General features: G+C 25.4%; 1 protein-coding gene and 1 long non-coding RNA gene across 4 annotated transcripts in view; one reads left to right on the forward strand and one right to left on the reverse strand.

The window, feature by feature from the left end:
* The window catches only part of LOC126904704 (uncharacterized), a 27,470-nt gene extending 16,704 nt beyond the window's left edge, over positions 1 to 10,766 (forward strand). Inside the window, exons 7-12 of the mRNA XM_050683928.1 lie at positions 96 to 146; positions 267 to 416; positions 6,354 to 6,512; positions 9,286 to 9,432; positions 9,617 to 9,775; positions 10,425 to 10,766. Coding sequence (XP_050539885.1) covers positions 96 to 146; positions 267 to 416; positions 6,354 to 6,512; positions 9,286 to 9,432; positions 9,617 to 9,775; positions 10,425 to 10,507 — 749 coding nt within the window. The 3' untranslated portion in view covers positions 10,508 to 10,766. The remainder of the gene's footprint in view (positions 1 to 95; positions 147 to 266; positions 417 to 6,353; positions 6,513 to 9,285; positions 9,433 to 9,616; positions 9,776 to 10,424) is intronic.
* Positions 10,767 to 16,821: 6,055 nt separating this feature from the next.
* Positions 16,822 to 18,455, reverse strand: LOC126904723 (uncharacterized). Of its 3 annotated transcripts, XR_007703810.1 has the most exons (5): positions 17,870 to 18,455; positions 17,669 to 17,786; positions 17,322 to 17,604; positions 17,020 to 17,182; positions 16,822 to 16,965 (listed from the first exon to the last, which is right to left on the reverse strand). It is a non-coding gene; the product is annotated as an uncharacterized LOC126904723 (long non-coding RNA). The 3 variants fall into 3 exon arrangements; XR_007703811.1 differs by having other exon boundaries at positions 17,020 to 17,084; positions 17,669 to 18,455; XR_007703809.1 differs by having other exon boundaries at positions 17,669 to 18,455.
* Positions 18,456 to 20,327: the final 1,872 nt, after the last annotated feature.

Consider the following 20,327-nt stretch of genomic DNA (forward strand, 5'->3'; position numbering starts at 1 on the left):
TAATATTATTTGGGTTTTTTTTGATTTTTTTTTTTTTTTTTGTAAGTATTATCGAAATTGATTAATCGAAACATTTTTATTCAAATTATTTCTAGTTGATTTAACACGTAAAGAAGCATTAGTGCAAGATAATGGAGATCCGCAAGGTGAATATTTCTTGTTTCTAAAATAAAACTTTGGTGTTTATAAATCCTACTTGTATTAAAAAAAGATACTTTAGTCCCAGAATGTTTTTAATATCAATTGTAACAGATTAGAACTTACAGATATTTGCCAGTCGTGCTATGGAGAAATATGTGTTGTTAAAATAAGACCTTGTCGTCATCGTTTGTGTGAAAGTTGTTATGAAACAATACGCCAGTATAATTTTGAATGTCCAAAATGTTCCCATTCTATAACTAGGTTTGATCCTATAGGTAATTATTTAATATTGAACATATTTTATTTATTAGGGAAAACTTGATTATTCTCAAATAAAAAATATGAAATGGTCGATGCGAATATAAAAGGTCTTAATTTATAAACATTGAACTGCAAAAAATAATATATAGTCGACAATATTTTAATGGTATTTTATTTCTTATAATGATCTCTATAAAATGGCTATCTGAATTATTTTTTATCATATTATTATAGTTCTAAGTTTAAACTAGATTTTTTTTTCTAAGTATTGAAAAGTAAATAAAAAGTTATAGGATTTGTTATAACATGATAGGACACCTGTTTATGTATAAATTAATATATAATATAATATATAACTATTATTTTTGAAAAATGACATCAATAAGCTAATAGTTTTATTCATAATCGTCTTTTAATGAAAATAAACTGTATAAAACAAATACTCTGTAACCGTAGTATATAATTTCATTTTAAAAAAAAATAATTTTTGAAATAGAAGCTATCATGGTAAGTGATAATTAATTAATTTTCAATTTATAGTAATTGCGTTTTGGAAATTGGCTACAGTTTGTTGAAAATGGTGTTAGAATTTTCTATAAACATCAAAAAAATTTTTATCTTAATCTTTTTCATAATAACCATATTTTATTATTACTACAAAATATGTTGTTACATTTTAATTTTGCATTAATACTTTGAAAGGATTTTTATAATGATTGAGAGACCTCATGGTTTGAGTTAATAAAGTGTTTAACTTTATAGGTAAAACTTTTTTTTTAGCAAGAGACTATCTATTAAGTGAAATCATTTAATTAATAAATTTGATTTTTTGTGAGTGATTGGGTATAATCTTTAAATATTCGTAAAACGTAAAATTTCTCAAACAATTATAAATCACCAAGAATAGTGGATTTTGATATATTCAGTTTTCACTTTAGGCGATCTACTATTATAAATCACAATAGGATACTTGTATGGGTTGGTTTAAATCAATCAAACTGATAATCCAACAAAATGATGATTTTTTTATTCTCATAACAAAAATATTTGATTAATCAATATAAAAATATTGTCGGCTAAATATTAATGATAAATTAACTGATTTTATCAGGATTTTTTTAGTATGATTTTCTAGAAGAGCAAAAAAAGTATACTCTTATTGAATTAATCTAAGGATATTTTTCTTTTTCGCAAATTAAATAAAACATTTGAATTCTTTATTTGTTGCGTCTTTTTATAAGATTTCTATCTTATATAGACTTGTGCCATTTTATACGAGCATCGTCTAAATATTATATTTCACTACATTTTTGGTCAATTACTATTATTAAATCATTTTTTTAGACCCAAGCACAAGTAATTAAAAATTGAATTATGATGCAAGTTTTCTAAATTATGAATAATGTACTAAATCATACTTCAATAAAATAAAATACTAATAAAAATTGTATAACTTTATTTTAGATTGTATATTTTTGTTGTTACCAATATTTAGTGTTAAATTTTCCGAAAATTATAGTAAATATCATATATTTAATTAGTCATGAGTACATTTATCAAACAAGAAATTTCTATATATTTAGCAAATTTTCCAAATTTTAAATCTAAATTTTAAATAATGAAATCGCTTGGTTTTTTATATCTACCATTGCATTTAAGGCAAATAAGACTTACTATGACTATAGAATGTCGAATGAATCAATAATGACATCATTACATATATTTAATATTACATAATATTCTTTATTTCATATTTATAAATCTAATTCGAGTAGGTTTTAAAAAAATTTGTACTTATAAATCATACATTCTAAAATTTTGGTAGACTTGTACAATGTAATATTTAAAAAGTTCCTAATAAATTTTTTTCAGTAATTTCAATTCTATCCTTAGTTTTTATAGGGATGATAACTAATTTGCTGAAAAAATATAATCGCATATTTAAATATTCATTAAAACTCAAAAATTATTTCTCAAATGATCTTAGAGCTTTAAATTATGATGCTTATTTCTAAAATTTGATAAATCGCAAAATGGGTTCTTAATATTTTTTGTAAGATATTTTCTTTTATGTAAAAAAAATGATGAAAAAATTTAAAGGGGAAGGTTTGTTTTACACTTCAAAAAAGTCATTTTCTATCAGCTAATATAATTAAACTCATAAATTCCCAAATAGAAAAAAATTTTTTAAATTAAATAAAAGATAATAACATTTTTTTAATATCTGAAAATATGTTATCAAAAAAATAGTTTATTATAGTTATCAGACTGAAAAATATAGTTTTTATAAATACAAGTTAGTTAAAATTATATTAGTCTCACGATCTAAATNAAATATAGTTTTTATAAATACAAGTTAGTTAAAATTATATTAGTCTCACGATCTAAATGACAATAAAATAAAAATATGACTATTAGTATAAAAACGATTTTAAATCGTAATTTTTTTATAATATACCTTAAAATCCACACAAATATATATTCATTTTTTTAATTAAAAATAACAATTTAAAATTACTTCCCGTTTGTACGTGATTTTAATTGATTCGTAAAATGAATTTAAATGTTCTGCGAATTAAACCTCCGTATTAAAATCTTTGTTTATAATTGCAAAAATATAATTTGCATACCTAACCCAAAATTCGGAAAATCCGCCATAAGTGTTTTTTAAATTTGTTTCGAAATTACTTAAAAATTCTAAAAACAATAATAACACATTTCCCATTGTTATGCCTTCAACTTTCTCCTAAAATTTGTTTTGAAACTGGAAATAACTTATACTTTTGTTCTAAATTTGTCTAAATAATGTATATTTGATAAGCTTTTTTACACAATTATGGACTATTAAAAAATTCACAAAAATCGTCTACAAGTTGTTTTGATAAATGTTTGTATATTACAAGAAAAATATGTGTAGACATTTATAATTTTTAAATAAAATATTATATAAAATGTTAATTTGTTACAGAAAATGTTGGGACTTTCATTTATAACCATAGTTTTTTTTATAATCGTGACTGGTTAGTAATAAAATGCATCTAGAATAAATGTAAAAAAATATAAAATACAAAATAATTAATATATTTAATATTTAACCATAAAATATAAAAAACGATACCACAGTAGATTCAGCTTAGTTAGGACAAGTATACATGATATCTGATAGTGATAAAAATCACTAACATCTAAATAATAAATCTGTAGGTTGTGTTTAATTTTGAGAAAAAAATTAGGATTATTACTAAAGCATAATGAAATTTCTATTTCTTTAAATTATATTGTGATTACATGTTTTATGATTATGTTTTATAATAAATTAATAAATACTTGTTATAGTAATTAAATTTAGTATCAAATTGATATTCAATAAATTAGTATTGTAATTTTTATGGAGAAATATAAAATTGTTGTATATTTAGTTACCTCTTTGGCAAAAGGGTATTAAAAATGTAAGCAACGCTGGAGACAAATAGATGATTTGTTGAAAATATAATTTTATACTCAACCCAATTAAACTTAACATACAAACTGTTCAAATATAGCCAATTTAACAAAAAAAATTGAACATCATTGTACATAAATTGTCTAATACTATACAGTTCGATATCACTACTAAAGAAATAAAAAAAGTTTGATAATTTTGATCTTCGTTAGTTAATTATAATTTCAGTTAGTGTATAATTTAAAACACAAATTTTTCCTAAAAACTAAAATCTAAACCACGTTTTAAATTGTATTTTTAAATAAAATTTTAATCCTAATACAATGAATTTATTTATATGTACTTTTATAAAAAAAAAAAAGGCTTACATGTGATCTGCTGTAAAAGCTTTAATATTTGATTAATACATTATACACGTTAAATTACCGAATTATTAAGTATTTGAATAACTACAGTCAGCTATTAGACCTGTTTTTAATAAATTTATTAATGTACAAATCCAATTTTTTAATTTTTAATATTAAAAATTAAAAAATGAATACGTCTTAAAAGATTGTTCAAGAAATAGGTCGATTATAACAAACAATTGGAATGGTAAAAACCTATTCTTTACTTACTTTTGTCCTATATGCCAATTAAATACTTCCTATAACTACTTTTATTGCATTTATTAATCATAGAAAAATAATTAATTAATAAAATCATAAAAAAAGTATGTATTTATGATAATGACGAGGAAAAAAAACGTATCATTACTTTCAATAAATTATTATTTGTCATCTGATTTGCAAGGAAGGATGAGCACATGTCTCTTGAGTCGCCGTTTATAAATATTCTCTGGAAACATCATTAAAATTTATATCTGTCGATAAATAGCTATTATTAGATAATCTAAAAATAAATATTTTTTAAATAAAATGATTTATAAGTTGTCAGTTAAATAGTATACTCAAAGGTTTAGCTTTTTTTTTGAAGAATGACACACATATTAAATTTTAAAAATTCAAAAATATAATTAAACCTAATAGAGCAATCTGAACATTTTCAAAACTTTTATTAATCATGAAATCATTACAGGAAAGTTAAAAAATAATTATATTTTTCGCAATGATTTTACTGTGCTTTACTTACATTTACATTTACTTAAGCAATGATTTTACTTAATTACTAATTAGTAACTATCTCAAAAACTAGATGTGAAAATTGTTGAGAACAAATTAGGTATCAGCTTAGAATTTTCAATAAAGAATATATATAAAAACTGTAAGCAATAAAATGACTGTTATTCTATGCAATTTGGCGTATATATGTTAAGTAATTTAATTATGTCAATTTTTCAGAATTTAAAAAATAAGTTACACCTTTTCAAAATGATTAGAGTAATAATAAATTTATGAAAAATTAAATAAATTTTATCCTATATGAGTATACACTAAATGTATGGTATTTGAAATAAACACATAAGACTGTAATAACAACGACCTTCTTTGCCAAACTTCAACCCAATGCGTGACATGTGGGATTTTGTTTATCGAATCCATATATTCACAATATAAGTTTTTTATTTTAAATAAAAAAATTAAAGAGTACTGTGATTCAATTTTTAAGGTTAAGTTTTTAAACCGTCCAAATATAGAGTGTTCTTTATTAATTATACTATCCCAAATTTTTAAAACTTAAAATTTTAATATGTACCTTTTTACTAAAAATTGTTATCTGATTTATTTTAGGTTCGATGCGAATCTGAGAAGTCATTAATTTTACTATATGTATTTATTGTGTGCCTTTGTGTCGGACGTCACTTTTTCTCAGCTCTCTCCGACAAATCGTACCCTGTTGAACACATTGATCTAAGAAATTGAAAAATTTCCCTCGTTCGGAATGTCCTAAGTATTTTTGGAGCATTTTCAAATTTTAAGTTGAAAATGTTCTACTTTCTATACATAAAATTCTAAAGTTTTGAGCTTCCCTGTATAATGGGTATAAAATCTTTAGTTCGATTTAAAAAAATTATGTCGGATTAAAAGAATAAATTTTTAACATTTGCAAAAAGAATGTATTGATTGATTAATGTTTTTCAATAAGTTATGGTGATTTGAAGTATGAACTATAGACGGCACTTTTTTAAAATAAACAGTGTTTTTTAGGATAGTGATTTTAATCACTGACAGATATCGCTTATTCTAGTTTCAACTATGCCACGTCTTCGCTGTCCCATGACTCTACTGTGCTGCGTTTTTATAAAACATCGTAAATCTTAAATGTATTTTAAGAAAAATTATTCCTATAAATAAATATTAGGGGTTAATTAAAAAATTTATGATGAATTCTCTTATTTATAAAAAAAACGAAAATGTTTTAATGTTAAAGATTAATATCTTCAACTAGATATGATTTGTAATCCATGGGTTATTTGTTAAGCAAAATCGGTCAAGCGAAAACTAAGAAAAAATAGTAGCAGACACAAAATATGAAATAATTTAAATAAATAAAGTATTATATATTACAGCTGATTATGAAGCATGTATATTTTGCAATTCAGAGCATCAATCATGGCTTATTAAACCTTGTCACCATGAAATTGGTAGTTCCTGCTTTACTCAAGTGATGAATAAAAATCAACTTTGTCCGAAATGTAAAATTAAAATTGATAGTAGCTATAATATAGGTAAATACGTAAATATTCAAATATGAAATTATAAAGATGATTCTAAAAAGTAATTATTAGCTGACAAATCAAGAATGATATGTAACTAGAGAAGTAAAAAATTATTTTTCTAATATTGTATTTATATTGCGAGTAATCGAGATATACTATAGCTCATTTTTCGTTAAATAATGTTTTTTGATAAAAATATCTCTTCTTTTTCTTCCTTGCCTTAATCCCAACTACTTGGGGTCAGCCACTCTTATCCCAAACTTCCACTTGACATGATCTCCCACATTATCTACGCTTACATCAGCCGTCCTCATATCGCATTCAATAACATCCCTCCATCTCTTTTGTGGTCTTCCTCTACCTCTTCTTCATTCAACATTCATTTCTATAATTGTTCTTACGGCTTTCGATTCCTCTCTCCTCATAACATGACCAAACCATCTAAGTCTATTTTCTCTCATCTTTTCATGATTGATCCTACACCTATACTCCCTCCCTCTTATATGCTCGTTCCTTATCCTAAATACTTAAAATTTTCCATCTCTCCTATCACATCGTTCCTGATCTCATTTCACCCATCTAGTGTTCTTCTTTGTCTCTATTCTATTATCTTTTCCCAATTTTTCCTAATATGACTAATAAGCTTTAAACCTCTATAATTTCTACATTTCTATATGTCTTCTTTACTTTTAAATATTGTCACCGCAATATTATTTCTCCATTCTTTTAGCATTTTCCCTTCTAATAGGATTTTATTAAAAAGATATTTGAACCACCTTATGCCTCATAATATGACCAAACCATCTAAGTCTATTTTCTCTCATCTTTTCATGATTGACGCTACACCTATACTCCCTCTTATATGCTCGTCCCTTATTCTATCTTTTTTTATCACTCCACTCATCCATCTAAGCATTCTCATCTCTGCTACACTCATTCTCTGCTCTACTCTCTTATCAACCACCCAACACTCTGAACCATACATCATAGCTGGCCTTATTACAGTCTTATAGAATTTACCTTTCAGCCTCATTGGAATTCTTTTATCGCATAAGACGCCAGACGCTTCTCTCCACTTCAACCACCCGCACTTAATTCTGTGTCTTACATCCCCGTCAAATTGTTTTTTAAAACTTTATAGANCCGTTAAATTGTTTTTTAAAACTTTATAGATTAAAATTTATTTTATTTTTATGAACCATTGTAAATATCAAGTTTATTGTAAGAAAAAATTATCCCTAGGAGTAGACTTTTGTAGTAACTTTTAAAAGTTAAATAACAGTCTATTTTAATTTTTTTAATAATTATGATTATTTTAGTAGTAGTAATTATTATGACTATTAAAGAAATAATTTAATTACTTAATAAATTATATTGTATAATATACAGAGTGATTTTTTTATCATAAATACTCAAACACTAACAAAAAAAATATTTTTTGAATTTTTTTTTTTTGATTATCTTAGTTATTATTCTTGAATTATTATCTATGTAATACTTTTTATGTTCATCCCTTATACCATGTAACGGTGTCAAATTTTTTTTTAAATGGGAACACATATTTTGTGTTAAATAAAATGCTTAAGGTTTTATTTTAATAGTAATTCTTTTTATTGGTTTACATCAATGACAGCATTTTGCTATAATTAAAAAAGATAAAAAATATTTTTTGGTTTCTCTTAGTTTCTTGATTTTTTTAATTTATCAAAGATGAAAAATACTTTGTTTCATAAATTGAGAAAGATATATAATATATATATATAGCGTTATAATGTTTTTTTTAATTTCTTCAATATATTAACATACGAATAAAATAATCAATAAAATCGAATTAATTTCTAAATAATTCATATTAATGAATATTTGTTTTTACTACAATTCTATTGTACAAATAAGAACAACTCGAATAAAAAAAAATTAAGTTCTATATAACTGCATTTTCAGTTTTGTATTTAAACATTTTTGTGTTTATTTAAAGTACCAAGGTTTTTAGAAGTTTAATAAATTCTATTGACATATTGGTCATGAACCTTTATCCCCAAATTTTTGATGTCTCAACTAATAAGCAGTTATTTTTGGGAAACAAAGTAATGATGCATAATTACGCGAGTTTTTTCCCAATAAAGATTTCAGTATGGGGCCAAAGCTCAATAAATACGCTAACCTGAACGTGTGCTGCTTTCCTTGGATGTGGTAGCCGTTTCTCAGCTCCCTTCCCAGAATCGAAGCCTGATTTCCCGTTACCCGTTACAACCATGATATTGATAGTAACTACTATCATAACATGAAACTAAAATGTGAAAAATAAATACAGTTTAAAAAAACTAAAAAAACACGCTTTTAAAGCACATCAAACTAAAAAGTTAAAAATAATTTTGAAAATAAGTTTAAAATAATTATGAACAAAAAATACTAGTATTATTGTGATAAAAGAGTGGGTGCTTTGTGTCATATTTTTCGTATATTGAGCGCCCGACGCTTTTATCACAATAATTCTAGTACTTTTCGTTCAATATTGTTTTAAGCTTATTTTAAAAATTATTTTGAACTTTTTAGTTCAATGTGCTTTAAAACCGTGTTTTTTAGTTTTTTTTAACTATATTTATTCAATAGGAAACATATACAGAGTGTTAAGTAAGTAAGGAAACGTAGATTTATTGTTCTCATTGTTTGTAACAAATGACCTGTTCCCTTACTTACAGTACACTGCATTTTTTATTTAATAATTTTTTGAAGTTTTTTAATTTAATCAATACTTAATTTTAGTTTGACTTATTAATAGAATGTATTTTTTGTCACGAAGAAAAAATGTCAGTCATTTTATTTCCATGTTGTCATAAGATTGGTCATGAATGTAAAAATCGAATCCCTAGTCATTCTTTTAACTGTCCAATATGCCAAAATAAAATAGAAAAACTTGTAGATATAGGTAAATATGCCAGCTAATTTTAATGGCGTGTTAGTTTTTTGTTTAAGCCTCAAAGTATGAATATATTTTTATTTTCAAAAATAATATTAAAAATATATTTTTCTGAATTACTTCTTTATTTTCTAATGTATAAAGATTTTAAGTTGAATAAAAACCTTTAAATAGTGTACTATTATTTATACAGAAAGTTTTGAAAACTGTATTTTGTGTTTCGACGAAAAGCCAAGTGTAACTCTTGATCCATGCACTCATCAATTTGGAAACTCCTGTTCTATAATTTTAAAACAAAAAAAATTCAATTGTCCAATTTGCAGAAGACCTATTGATAATTTTATTGACTTAGGTATGTACAGTAATTACAAATAAAATAATATAAGTTAATATAATAATATAATTAAAAATAAGTTTAAAATATATTTGGAATAAGTATTTAAATTCTTCAAGCAGAACTTATAAAAATACATTCAGAAAAAATTAATAAGATATAATTAAAAATGTGTAATGGTATTTTAAATAGTTCAAAATCAATTTTTTAAACCATCATTTTTTTTTTAAATGTTTAATTAATTAATTAATGAAAGTCAATGAAACTTTCTTGGATTAAGACACTCATAATCGATTGTCTTAATAATTAGAATGTTAAATTAAAACTAAAAATATTTTTAAGTGCCAAAATGTGTTGATATGCTTGTTCTTAACAATAATTGTGAAGTGCCACAAATTAATGTAAATTGTAGTGAAAATCGATTTATTTAAATTAAATATGAATTTTATTAAGTTAGAATCAAATATCAATTTGACAAATAAGCATTTACTTTATTTAGATTTGATTTAAATTTTGCAAAATAAAAACTTTTTATAAATTTAACAAAAATAATTGAAAATAAGTCGATATTCTTAATATGTACTATATTTAATTTTTAATAAACTATAAATTAAATTATGGTTAAAAAATTGTGTTTAATAAAGTTATGAGATGTTTTTTATTTTAGATGAAACACGAAATGTTATTCATCCTCAAAGTTGTGATGATTATGAATTGATGCAAATGTTACTACCAATTTTATACATGTAATCTTTCAGCTGTATTTTTAATTTAATTTTCTATTTGTATCAGTTTTTCTATGAATATTTTATCTAAAAAAAAATGTTTTAACACCCTGAACCATACATCATAGCTGGTCTCTATACGGTCTTATAGATTTAGTAGTTTTCATCAATTTAAATAATAATTAGAAATTGAAAAGTGAATTTTGTTTTGGTTAATTTTAAGTTTATTTATTCTGTATTTATTATCTGTATTTAAGTTTATAATAAACAACAAATAGATTTGATTTTTGGTAGTCCTCAATATTCTATAATCATATCAAACATCAATTACAGGCGTACAATCAAGTTTCTCTGAGCACAGAGAGACAATAATGGAAATATAAAATTAAAACAACTTTGTTATGAAATAGTTATGATAGGTAAATGTTTTAACCTTCCGGGGATAGATTTGTACTACGTACCTCCTATTGCCGATGGAGTCTCTAATGTATGTATTTATTCTTATAGGTTTATTATACATGCTAAATTAAGAGACATAATATTTTTTGGTTTATTATCTCATATTTAGTTTTATTTTGCAAAATAAAAAATTCAGTGCAACATGCCAATTTAAAGAGTTCTACTAAAAATATTAAATGAAAGGGTCAAAAAATTAAATAATTAAAAAATTATTCGTATTTAGTATTTTGATACTTTTATTTTAATAGTAATAATAATAACATAATGTATTTTTTTAAGTTAATTATATAAATAATATTCACTTAGTTTTAACGAATATACTATATTAATATTAAACATTTAAATCCTTGGAGATAGTTGAGTAAATAATTGATATAATTAAATACAAATAATTATTTCAACAGTTCAATTTCATAAAGCTTCATTACTTCGTTTTACTACATTGTGCGTTATTCTAAAAGTTAACAACTTTTGTCTTTATGTTAAAAAGCTTACACGTTAAAATTAAAAAATGTATTTGTTTAAAAATAGTTCATTTGTTATTAAAAAATAAAAATTTCTCTAAGAAAAAATCTATTTAGTAAATGATTAGTTCTTTGTCTTTAAACGTATAATAGGTCGAATCTTTGTTTACAATCTTTAACTAAAAGCAAAATATTATTCGGGTTAGTGAAAAAACTTGGACTCGTGTAAAAATATTATCTTTGAAAAAATGTAAGTAATTGAAAATTAAAACTAAAATTTTGTAGCTTAATTCTTTTTACGAACTTTAGTACCTGATAAAATGAATACTATAAGGAAATATAGTAAGCATCAATTAAAGAAAATGTGTTGTAGTAAATGGCTGAATAACGTCGATTTTAGTATGATACGAGGTTTAAAACAGTAGTAAGCAATTTTTAAATTCTCAAGCAATGCAATAATGTCATGTAGAAGGGAAATGCAGGGTAAGCAAATTAATAATGGTGGGAAAAAGAATATAAAAGGAAACATGAAAAGGATAGAGGACTGGACGTTTTGTCGAAGAAACAACGAGTTACGGGTTAGGTCGTTAGTGTGCGAGTAACTTTGTTTTTGTACGACTTAATTAATTCTGTGTTATATTTTTATATTATATTTTGACTTTGTGTTTTTACTTTATATAAATAAAATAATTATTTAAAAACCTGTACTCGAGAGTAAATACTTTACAATCGTCGTGTTATTAAAATTTGTGTGTGTGCGTCAAGAGTCGAGGTTGGACTACTGGTCCTTTAGTCAATCATAAAAATTTGTGTGTGTGCTGGCTAGTTTTTGGACCTTTAGTAGATATAGTGAAAAGGTAGTTGTGCTGGTGGCTGACAAGGAGTCACCCCTCAATCTGCTACTTTTGAGCTAGATCGTGCTTACGGGTCTAAACTCTACCCCTTTAGTAGTTCACTAATTGGAGGGATTGGGGCTGACCAGCGTATCCAATGGGAGGACTCGAGAAAAGCTAAAAACGACGAACTCGTCGTCTAAAAACGTTATTTAATTTGTGCATTACCTTTCGTGTCTACATCAGGGCACTACCGACGTACAACAGTGTAAAAATGTTTTCTTCTGTATATACTTTACACCTGACCAATCGAACCACGAAAAAAACTTTGAAGTTCATTATTATAATACACGCGAAGTTAATAATACGGTAAAAGATGAAATCCTCAATTTGATAAACTTAGAGCACGTATATTATGGTTTTCAAATGTTTTAATAATCACATTTCTCCGTTTAAAGTTGAATTTACAATACAATAGCTGCATCTTGATTATAAAATCATTGTGTTATTTAAAGATAATTTATAATGCAATCGCCCATGTAAGACTTTGACATCAATGATTTTTAAACTTAAGAATGCGTATTTTCTGATTTCTTTATAAAATTAGATTTATTTTCGGACTATGATATTCAACTCTTTAAAATCTGTCCAAAGTGTAGAAAAATTTGTGGAAACTCCGCAAAATAATTAAGTATCCAATAAGATGCCACTCTTTAGTCTATCGACGAAAACTCAAACCAAAAATGTGTCACCAGGTAAAAACAGTTTAATTTTTAGATAGTTAAAATTTATATTGTAAAGAAAAATGTTCAATTATACCCAGTACATTATTTTATAATCAACATATTCGAAGGGAAAATAACTGGGAAGAAACCAAGAGGACGTCCAAGGAAATAATATTTTGAAAATATCCTGGAACTCATGATATGTGCGTCTTTTGTTTTACTGAAGAATTTGGCGTCAAACAGAGAAGAGTGGCTTCAACGACAAGGAGTTGCCTTTAATAGATGATGATGATGATGAGTCCATACATTTTAAAATACGATATTCGTATGTAACGTTACTAATCTTTCTGTTTCACATCAAATTTATAAATTATGTTTTTATTATTCATTATATCAATTATTTTGCCGTGTACTATAGTATTAAAACCAAGGGGTCACTTGCTACTTGAGTGCTTTCGTCCAAATCATGTTCCACACGCCGAAGTTTCGTACCGCGGGGTTGGAGCTAACCACACGCTCATGATTCCGGCGCCGTTGCTTGTTTTAACGTTGTTTCGTACGAAGCATCTAGATTGAGGACGGCTAGTTGTGCACCACACTAGAATGTTTGTTTTAATGACTATTACTGAAGAAGGAGAGGGGTCACCTGGGAGGATGTCTGATAACCTCACATCCAATAAGTAGCGTAAGTAGACAATAATTAAATAAAAAATAACCACATACATTAGAAGTTCTTCAAAGAGTATCTTAAATTTAAGGGGTAACGGGGGCCCTTAAATACTAATACTATTTGGAGGCATTAAACATAATAGTTAAACTCAATTAAAACAATTAATATAAAACTCAGCTGATCAGATAAAGTTGTTGATAGTGATTAGTGGATTGTATGAGATCTTGTGACAATGGTGTCTAACATCTGAGTATCACTAGTCAGAGTGTAGATCCAGGCACGTAATGGCAGATGAAAACAGACGGCGGAAAAGCGACTACGGCAATGAAGTTATTTTGTGATGGTCAGGGCCTAATCACTGGTAGCGTGCATTTAACAAATAATAAGACGGCGTACAACGGCCGAACAATTTACCATTTAAGCGAAGGCGTTTGCTACAAAGAAGATGACACATAAAACAATTCACTCACTGAACTATGACGATGAACTATACACGGATGACAATTGACACGGAGGCCATCGATTTTCCGTGCTGGATGGGCAAGGGGGTGAGTATAGCAATGACGCTAAACATCATCTGTCACTCAATATAATATAATCAACGGTGTTTGTGAAATTAAACTACTGAATAGAAGACGGATTTTTATAACCAACCAATAAAATTTAAAAGCTACATGAAATGAATGTGTAGAATGAAAGTAAGATTTATTGGATGTAATTAAAAATCAACCGAAAGCTACTTTTTTAACATGGTTATATAGCAAAGTATCAAAACACAAATTGATAAGCAAATCATAGTTTTCATAAATAAAATGTCAGATTAATTTATACTTACGATTATTATTATTAAATTAAATTATGTTTAACGTCATCTATAAAAACTATTGATTGTGTTAAAGAGGATGGGGTAATCTACGTAGCCCAGTGCAACCGAATCAAACACCTGTACTTACTTACGTTACCAAATGAGCTAGATAGGCCACTAATATTATAAGTAACTATCATTGATTAAATTTAAAAACTAATTGTCATAAAAAAAAAATAATAGAGATGGATATAAGGGTGTTTTTGTCATAAAAAAAAAATATAAGGACAAGGATATTAATTATAATAATAAAAAGAATGAAGAGAAATTATTATAATGAAGGATGATGAAGGAAATAAAATAAGCGGCCATATGTGTGATATTTATATTTTTTATAATTAAGAAAGAGGAATAATAATAGAATGTAGATATTATATATAGATGTTATGGTTAACGGATTGTTGAAGTGCGTTTAGCTACAAGGTGAAAATATAGCATACAATATATATATATATCCATGAACTCTTTATTAAGATACTACCACTGCGCGTAGTTTGTCGTAAAAAGTAAATTGAAGGAAAATTATATTCGGATGATTCACACCTGAGTCATATTAATTCTACAATGAAATGTGCAATGATTACGGAGGAGGATTTTACGACTCTTAATATTTATTGGTCATGCTATATGAATGGGAAACAGCGTGTGTTCATGTAAGATGCTACTGTCCAATTGTTGGGCGCCAAGCCTTAATGGCTGAATTATTTTCTTTATGTAATTGTATAATACAAGTTAAAACATCTACGTTGAACGCGCACTATTATGACCCGAATGGTGAGAAAGTAGTTATTAATAACTTTTCAAATTATCCACCTTTAACAATTCTATTATTCCCTCGATAAAAGTTATTCTTGATTTATCTTAAGTCTACCCTTAATTTTATGACATGCTTAGAAATATAATTTCTTACCTTGTGTCCGGCTAGTTTGATCGTTTGTTGTAAAAAGAATATAAATAAAAGAGAGTACTGACTTTTATTTACTTATTAATTTTTGTAAAATTATGCAAATTATTAAATTTGAAATATTACTTCACTGTAATTCCTTTTTATACTTGGTGTCTGAGTATATGTGTTACTTTATATTTTAAAATGAAAAATTATAATCAGATAGCTTATGAGAACCAATCCCTAGTGACACGTCATAAACTATTGTTTTACGAATAGTTTTAACCACTTGATGTGCTAGGGTAATGACTTCAATAAACTATTAGTATTTTATAGAATTGTGTGTTTGATATGAGAGTCGACAGAGTTAGAGACAGGCTGGCTACACCATCGGAGATATACTCGTCGATGCACGGACCTTACAGAGTCTAAAACTACTTGCCGAAAAGAGCGTGACAGAATATGAGAATCAATCCCTAGTGACACGTCATAAACTATTGTTTTACCAACAGTTTTAACCACTTGATGTGCTAGGGTAATGATTTCAACAAACTATCAGCACCTTATGCAATCAATCAAACACTTATCTATTCAAATTTAAGATACACTCTACGATCTCCTTAGTGACACGCCATAAACCATTGTTTTACCAACAGTTTTAACCACTTGATGTGCTAAGGTAGATTTTCGAAATGCGCTTATTGAATAGACAATCCAATTAAAGAATCAAAAAAAATTCTTAATTGACACAACTCATAAAATACAAAATAAAAATTTAATTTGTTTTAATATTTTATAAATATTTAAAACTAAAAATAAAAAGATAAAAAGGTTAAGTTATTTTTTTAAAATGACATTAAAAATGAGAGATTTAAATAATAAACACCAAGTATGAAAAAGATTCTAAGTCATAGAGAGAGCACATCGCGAAACAGTCTGGTACAGAAACGCTTCATGACCAGATTTTTATAAAAAAATAAGGTGATGAATGAGCTAGAAATTGCTCTTTTATAGGCCTGTTTTATGAGGGGGAGAATTAGTTTAATTTGCACAATGCTTCTCATTGGCTAGGTAATTAATTTAGAGAGATCTATGCGCAATCTATTGTTCTACTAATTTGCGTTATATTTCATACATACATTGGTGTTTTTATATCTATCATCTCTCATTATAATGCGGTTTATTAAAAAAAATCATTATTATAAAAATATAAATAAAATAAAATTATAAGTGCTAAATATCTATTACATAATAATTATTTTAATATTAGTATAACAAATTAATAGTAGTTATTTCACTATTACTACTATATTTAAAAAAAAATCACAATTTATTAGAATGTCTATAAAAAAACAAATTTTTTTATTAATCAAATATCTTATTTATTTTTATTTTTAATTAAAATAAATTTAAAACAATTTAATGCATATATTTTTTTAGCATTTATTTTATTTGCATATATATTATTACATATTACATATTACGTTTATTTGTATAGTAAGATCTATAAAATCAGTAAAATTCTCTCAGAAAAAATATTATAATCCTCCACGTTGCTTAAAAAGGTCTTAGAGTAGGGATCTACAACAATTATAAAATTAATTGTTATAATAGCTCTTTAATATAATAAATTACCCAAGTCGATTTGAGTGCCATCACTGGACGCCTCTGCACAAGTTATAGTTTTTTTTTTCAAAGTTCTGCATATATATAATATAATTATTTGTATATAATAATACATATATTTTTTTATCATAAGTAATTATTGTATATTTTGTTTTCAGTATATATCTTTATTCTACTAAAAAAAATAATAAAAAATATTAGAGTTTTTTAAATATTTTTAATCATATTTTGTACTTAAATATTAGTCTTCGTGTATTTATGCCTACAAAAATAAAATCATAATATATTACTTTGTCAAAAAAATATATTACCTAACTAGAACTCAAAATAGCTCTGATATGAATTGTATAGCATTTAATAGTAATAATTGAATTCCTTATTAGTTTTTTGAGGATATGTGACCATATGTTTTTTTTAATCAAAAAATATCCGATTCTTTGTTTAGTTATCTCTTCCATTTCAATTTTATCTCTGCACACAATTGCTACTAATAGAATATTATTGAATTATTAAAACCTTGAATTATATCCATCGTTTCAAATTTGATTCTAAGTGGCTGTCGATTTTCTTTGGCCAAAACATGACGATTAATAACTGCCTCAAAAACAATTTTTATTGTAAAAATAATTAAATGTATTAAAAATTAAATAAAATATACCGAATTGAAAGTACTGTCACTTTTTTATGATTATGCAAAATTTTACAGTTGCTGAAATAAATTTTATTCCAAGAGATAAATTGAAATTGATGTTATGTATGTTGATAAAAATTTAACACTGAAATATAGTCAAATTTCATATTTTAATAATAGTCAAAACTACTATAACTAACTTTTAGCAAATTATAAAATTTGAAATACTGCTCAATTATATATTTTTCATTATCCATTCAACATGCGTCTCATAGCGATTGAATGAATTAGCTTGTGATATATAGCTGCAGACAACCCAATTGTAACTTAATCACTCAAATGCACAAAAACAAAAACCTGGTAAACACTATCACACGGTATTGTACCAACCCATCTGCGCAATTATTGTTGAGAACTGTTAATTGTAACTTAAAAATATATCATCACTTCTAAGTTGGACATTTATATTATGTCGACTATATTACTTGTAATTTTCGCTTGTCATTTTCTTATAGTGGATCAATAGTGTCCAGGATGCTCCACTGGTTTGGTACATTATCAACTTTATTGAGTAAAAATGAAATTTGGTTGGTTATTAGTCCAAATACAGCAATGTACTTGGAATGCGAGTTGCAACTAAAAGTAGTAATTGTTTTAAATTCAAAATTTTCGAATGATCCATTTGAATTTAGCGTCAAAAATCTTTATCAAGCAGTTACGCGTATTCATTTACTGAGTTTTTTGATCATTAGGTTTAAGTTTTAAAAATATTTGATGCAAATAAAACAATAATAGATTAACATACTTATTTTAACAATTAAAAACTTAATATTTTTTGAATAAAAATTCATCAATGAATATATAGTATCAATATCTTAGATAAATACAATTTCAAGTTTCTAGTATTATTACAGGAAATTATTAATCAAGTCAAATTTTCATAAAGTACTCTTTTACAGATTCTCCATTGAAAAATCACGAATCAACATAAAATTAGTATGTTAAGGTTAGAAAAACATTTTATTATAATTGAAGTGAAATAATTTTAAAATTAAATAAGTAATATAAAATAGATTTAATATAAAACCACGATGTACAAAAAAAAAACCCCAGCATAGTGGGGTCGTAGCATAGTTGAGTCCAGTATAGATGAAATCTGACATTAATTAAAATCTCTATCATAAAAAACGCTTCCATGCCAATCTGTAGATAGTATTTAATTTCAAAAATTTGGTGGATTATTCCAAAAGCAACATGATCTCCTATTTCCTTATTTACATCCTGATATCTAATTTTATGATTTATAAGTGTAAAATATAAATAAATATTTATGATATCAATTAAATATAGTATGAAATTAATATTTAGTAATTTAGTATTGCAATTTTTATGGAGAAATTATAAAAAATTGTTAAGTAGTTATTACTTTTATGGCAAACGTACATCATGGTCTTGATGCAATACTTAAAAAAAAAATTGTTTGTTAGTTATAAAAAAATTTACTGGTCTACAAGGAATTTTCATACGAGACCAAAATATACTTTCTTAAACCCATTTTTGTGCCGATTTCAAATCTGCAATTAGAGTTTCGCATGTAGCCTAGATAATAACAAAATCCTTCTAATTAATATAACAAATATTTGTGTTTGATTATTAGATTACGTATGAATAATCAAAAAATATCTATTAATTAAAATTAAGTTTAAAAAGTTTTACTTTCTATATTCATTTTTAAGTTTTGAACCCCCCCTTTATGAAGGAAAATGGTCCAATTTAAAAAAAAAAGTATGTCGCATAAAAGAAGTATATAAAAAGTACTTATTATAAAAAAATTGTAATGATCAATACATTTTAAAAAAGTTATAGAAATATAATTATCATAAGAAACGCTTCCATGCAAAGCTGTAGATAGTGTTTAATTTTAAGCAGTTGGTGGATTAAACCAAAAGCAAAATGAATTCCTATTTTCTTTATTATTCCTGATTAGTAGTTTTTCGATGTATAAGTATAATAAATATTTATAATAGAATTTAAATATAGTATGAGATTAATATTTAATATTTTAGTATTGTAATTTTTTCGGAGAATTTATAAAAAATTATAAAGTAATTGTTACTTTTATGGCAGGTTTAAGTAAAAAAAATTGAAAAAAATGTCGAAAATTAGCGATTTTTAAATATGTAATTTTTTGGAAATTTCCTCCACTTACGGGAAATGAGGGAATTTTTTTCAATTGTTGAGGATAACGTCTTCGACTTGATACGATTATGATCTATTGACGTATCGTTGAAAGAAATCGGTTCGGTGAGAGCTGAGAAAAAGTGGTAACAGACAAAAAAAAAAATTCATCATAGTAAAATTAATATTTTCTCAGCTTGGCATCGAAGGTAAAAAATTAAATAAAAATACTTTCTACTAACATAGGAAATTCAATGTTTCGTTAAAATTTGTTATTGAAATAAAATAATATCTGCTTACAATTCGCAATAAATAACTGAAATCATAAGTTTTTATGACATATTGCCTAATTTATGGGGTATATTGTAAACAATTTCACACATGTTTTGTATAGTTAAGTGTAAAAAAATTAGAATTTCAGGTATGTAAATATGCTGTTCTATAGATTCTATAATACAGATGTATATCAATAGGTTTGGCATATTAAACTCTACAATGTAGAGTTCCT

This window comes from Daktulosphaira vitifoliae, unplaced genomic scaffold, assembly GCF_025091365.1.
Source record: "Daktulosphaira vitifoliae isolate Bord-2020 unplaced genomic scaffold, ASM2509136v1 Scaffold_4, whole genome shotgun sequence".
Classification (NCBI taxonomy): Eukaryota; Metazoa; Arthropoda; class Insecta; order Hemiptera; family Phylloxeridae; genus Daktulosphaira; species Daktulosphaira vitifoliae.